This window comes from Carassius carassius, chromosome 1 (assembly GCF_963082965.1).
Source record: "Carassius carassius chromosome 1, fCarCar2.1, whole genome shotgun sequence".
In the NCBI taxonomy this organism is placed as follows: Eukaryota; Metazoa; Chordata; class Actinopteri; order Cypriniformes; family Cyprinidae; genus Carassius; species Carassius carassius.
This window is the reverse complement of record NC_081755.1, coordinates 34,141,331-34,146,554: the sequence shown is the minus strand read 5'-3', so window position 1 is coordinate 34,146,554 and position 5,224 is coordinate 34,141,331. Positions and strand designations below refer to the sequence as shown.

The following is a 5,224-nucleotide window of genomic DNA, read 5'->3' as shown; positions in this document are numbered from 1 at the left end:
ACTGTTAAGATTATCCTCAATCACCACCATCATGATTGTGCCTTGTCTAGTCAATAAAGATCAATCCCGTAATTGTTCTACATTTGGGTCTTTCTCTAGTAAACTGCTGTGACAAAATCTTGACGTCAAAATTGTATCTGTATATTGAGAATATATTTATTGGACATATATCATAATTTGACACCTTAAAGAAAAGTGATGTCCTCTCATTATTTATGTATTAATTAATTTATTGTAATTGTGTGTACAGACTGATGTTGTCCCTTTTCTTCAGAAAGCAATTGTTCCAGACACTAAATTAAATAAAGATTAAATGGCAAAAGCACTGAAGTTTCTTATCTCTGAAAACAAAATTTCTTTATGCAAATTCTCTATTTGCTCCATGTACTAAAGTGAAGTGTGTCTGGGGCACGGAAGGAGAAATTCATATTTTTAATCATGATCTTCTCATCAGCTCTACTTCTGCTGGCAGCAGCTGCATCCTGTGAGCTTCACTGATGCCTCATTTAAACTATAAAGCATTTAACTAAGCTTCATAACTGTTAACAGAAGTTAAAGCATAACTTATAACACATTCTTTCATTGTCATTTTCAGGTGGTGTTTTCTGTGTTGAGCTCACTCAACCTTCATCTATGGCTGTGAAACCTCAAGAATCATTCTCCATCTCCTGCAGGATTTCAGAATCAAGCTATTGCATTAATTGGATCCGTCAACCCACTGGAAAAGCACTGGAATGGCTTGGATATCTTTGTAGTGGTGGAAGCACTGAAACTACAGACTCAGTCAAAAACAAGATCAGTTTCACTCAGGACACGTCCAAAAACACAGTGTTTCTACAGGGGAAGAATTTTCAGACTGAGGACTCAGCCGTGTATTACTGTGCAAGATACACACAGTGACTAAACAAGCCACCGCTCTGTACAAAAAAAGTTAAAACACATTAAACAAATGAACATCAGCTCAAATGGTTTTATTCAACTCAATATTAACATGACTATACCAACAAAAGTTATTTTTGTGGTCAAGATCAGGTATAAATAATTATTAAAGGTACATATTCACTCATTACAGTGTATTATACAATTCCACTTATAAACCATGTCTTATCTGTATGAGTGCAGTGAGATTGTGAGAAGTTTATTATTTTTGAGCATTACATAAACAGTTTTCCAATGAAACATGATATACTACTCTCAGTCTGTTCAGGGACGCGTCACCATCTCCAGAGACAACAGCAAGAAACAGATGTATCTGCAGATTAATAATATGAAGAATGAAGACACTGCAGTTTATTATTGTGCAAGAAAGCCACATTGACAAATACAACTACAGTACTGTAAAAAATCTAAATATAACAAGCAGCAAATTAAACTGCATACATGCTTTCATGACATCTTGTTGAGAAATTCCCGTTGCATTTCCACTTTAAAACTGTTTGGTACAATTAACATTCCTGGCACAGGTAGCAGGTGACAGTGGAACGCCTGCAGTGATGCACTGACACATGATTGTTCAGAAGTAAATATGAAATCAATATATTACTAATGGAATATTGTCAAAAATAAATATATATATATATATATAGTCACGGGTGGAAGGAACACACGACAAGGAGAGCTCAAAATAAATACCCCGGAGGGTGGATTTATTCACAACAATTGTGCCCAAGGTGAGGTAAACAATGCTGAGGTGAGTAAGTGCCCTTCGTTATCGTGTACAGTGTTTCGTGCTTCCGAGTGGCACTCGTGGAGGGGCTGATCAGCTATCCACGGGTTTCTGGAAAGAAGAGAAGAAGGCACATGGAGGAGTCTCACCCTGGATGCCATGCATCGAGCGGCTTATGTGGCCATCGTCAAATGAGACGCAGCTGGGGCCGATCAGCCCATGACGAGCCAGTGCAGGTGTTCCTCATCCGTTTCCAGGGCATTAACTTATATTATTATAATTATATTATTAAATATTATTAAACATTTTCAAAAGATGAATATTTTAAAGTAGTGGGCGAGTAATTGAGTCCTTGATTTGCTTTATAAAAGGCTAATTCGAGGTTGTGTTGACAAACAAGCTTATAGTGCATTATTTTCAGTGTCTTTATTGCTAGCATTACAATAGATTACCTTACAAGTAATTAGTGTGTGATGTAGTTGCCATGATAACCCTTTCATGCTGATCTATGTAATCTATGTAATTATAGTGAAATCACTTGAATGGTACACAAAAACTGACTGACCAACACTGCTCAATTTGTAGCTATCTCCACAATCAAACAGGTTATAATCTCTTTAGTAGAGACTCCAAAACCAGACATGGGTGTCTGAGAAAAAGGAGACATTCAAAATGTGCAGGGGTCGGGGGTTATCTCCAGGAGCAGGGTTAAAAAGTCATTGAAGCAGCAGTTGATGTATCCGTTGCAAACTTTAATCCTGATTTCAATGAAGTACAGTAGAAACACTAACCGTAACAACAACAACTGCTTGGAATCAGCTTGGTTTTCTCTGTCCACCATGTCTCACTCCTTTATCCTCGACGTGCCTCAAAATGTCACATCAAAGCATCAGTCTATCAGCAACAGCTGTCCACAGACTTCATATCAGCTATCACAACTAAAAAAACACCAATCATAAAAAATACAACATTTACTCCACCCACATCAATAATACATTATACAGACTGAAATACTGTATACACTATCATTAGTAATAACGATTAAAAATAATAATAATAATAATATTGCTGAGAAATGCAAAAATTCTGATTCAAAGACAACAAGGTACAAATATAGTTACAGATAAATCATAATTTAATCAAAAATATTTTTATACATTTTCCCAGTTGCAGTGTTTCCACACATGTTGTGTTTGTAAAACAGATACAGTGTATGCAAATGTCATGATTTAGTCAGAGTCTCTCAATCTCTCAAAGGACTGTGTTATAAACTGGATCCTCAGTCAGTGTTTGTGTTCTGCTGCAGTGCAGTTTCTTTTCCTTTGACAGTTTTTGGCTGATAATGGAAATGTTACAGTATGGAGTTCTGCTGATGATTATGTCAGGTGAAAATGATTTCACTTCTCCAGATTGTTGTCACTTATTTTTTTCTATACCATCTAACATGATTTGTGGCATGTTTTTCAGCTGTTAGTGGTCAGTCTTTGACCTCCTCAGATTCTGTGGTGAAAAAGCCTGGAGAATCAGTGACTCTGTCCTGCACTGCGTCTGGATTCTCAGTGAATGACTACTGGATGGGCTGGATCCGTCAGAAACCAGGGAAAGCACTGGAGTGGATTGGATATATATATAGTTCAACTGTGTATTATGCTCAGTCTCTACAGGGACAGTTCTCCATCACCACAGACACCAGCAAAAACATGCTGCATTTAGAGGTGAAAAGCCTGAAGACTGAAGACACAGCTGTTTATTACTGTGCTAGAGACTCACAGTCACACAAAAGACTGCAGGACTGAACAAAAACTATTCATGCATCACATCACTGAAGCAACGGCAAACTTCCCCACAATTCAACAAATTATACTTGTTTAGAAATGTATTTGAAAAAATCCTCATAAGCAGATTCTCAAATAAATTAGTGAATAAGGTCTGGATTAATTAAGGTACATCATAAATCATAGCTTCAAAGTCTGCAGGGTTGATCAATCAGCAAAGATACAAAACTTGTACAGTTGTCATACATGATATTATGAAACCAAAATATATGGGAATATAGCAGAAAATATAATGCATTATATTTTAAATAACAAAAAAAAATTGTTTATAATGCACTGCTGCTTCTATTTTTCAGTTCCCTGCAGTTTGCACCATACATGACTATATTTTGATACATAACATCACAATAAAGACAAAAACTGCACTACATTTTTATATGTAATAGCTTTATTGAAACAAATAATTTGTGTATTAATTCTTCATGAGTTAATGCTTGATAGGGTTTAAAGCTGAAAACTAAACTTTTATCAGACTTTTTTCATGTTTAAATACTCAATAGACAGAAAAGACAAAGGACATATTTACATGTATATGTACATAACGTGAACATATATAGCATAAATCAGTTTAATTATATATATACACGCACAGTACTACATTTTATTACTTGTACATCTAAATTATTGTGTTGCTGAATATAAAATTACAAAAATTATAATACACAAGTAAACTATCACATATTTTTCAATATTTGAATTATGTATTTATTTATCCAGGATCAGCATAGTTTCACAACAAGAAGTGCATCAACGACAACAACCTGATTTTGGAAAAGTGCTGATCTGTGTTTGCTGTTCTCCTACAACTCATTTAAGCTCTACAGCTTTATTAAAGACCTTTACCTACTTTCTCATGAACAAAACACAATGTCATGTCTATTTGATGGAACTGAGGGGTTGCACGCACATGCCTGCTGCAAAAATGTTACATTTATTTACTGATGTACAATATTATTTGCATATCAAGATAGCTGATACTATTGACCATACAATGAACCTCAATAGTCTCAAGCTCCAGTGATTCCTCTACTCAGGGTTTCAATGCAAATGAACTGATGTCTGTCTCATATTTAAACAGCTACACTGTGGAGTGCAGGACTCATCACAGTTTAACCTTCAGATAAACCATGTTCACTTCATTTCTCCTGCTGTTGCTGGCTGCTGTGTCTTGTAAGTGAATCCCCTGAATAAACAAACAGTTTTCAGTGTAAATATTCATATTCATAAATCTAAATGTTGTGTTTATCTGCAGGTATTGACTGTCAGGTTGTTCTCACACAGTCTGAACAGTCAGTAGTTGTGTCTCCAGGTGCTTCCTACAAACTGACCTGTGCCTGCAGTGGGTTTACTCTTAGTAGCACTAACATGCACTGGATCCGTCAGGCACCTGGAAAAGGACTGGAATGGATTATTTATTATTATTCAGATTCTTCTAAGAGCTCAGCTCAGTCAGTTCAGGGCAGATTCACAGCATCTAAGGACAGCTCTAATCTCTATCTGCACATGAGTCAGTTAAAGACTGAAGACACTGCAGTGTATTACTGTGCAAGAGACACAGTGGAAGCACAAATACAAGCAGCTGTTCAAAAACTCATCATGAGAAATGGGGAGGACATGTTTGAGTTATGCAAGCTCTAAAGTAACATAAGGCCAATCGGAGGTGTTTTTAAATGTACTAAACGAAAAAAAAAGGCATCACAACATGTTAAGGGGCGTAACATTT

The 5,224-nt window shown here is 36.1% G+C and overlaps 2 gene segments (V, D, J or C); both read left to right on the top strand.

The window, feature by feature from the left end:
* Window positions 1–387: 387 nt before the first annotated feature.
* On the top strand, window positions 388–915 carry LOC132147222 (Ig heavy chain V region 914-like). The segment is given in 2 exon segments: window positions 388–484; window positions 596–915. Coding segments are annotated over 2 exon segments (351 nt in total).
* A 1,984-nt stretch (window positions 916–2,899) lies between these two features.
* On the top strand, window positions 2,900–3,499 carry LOC132147142 (Ig heavy chain V region 914-like). The segment is given in 2 exon segments: window positions 2,900–3,051; window positions 3,134–3,499. Coding segments are annotated over 2 exon segments (372 nt in total).
* The last annotated feature ends 1,725 nt before the right edge of the window (window positions 3,500–5,224 follow it).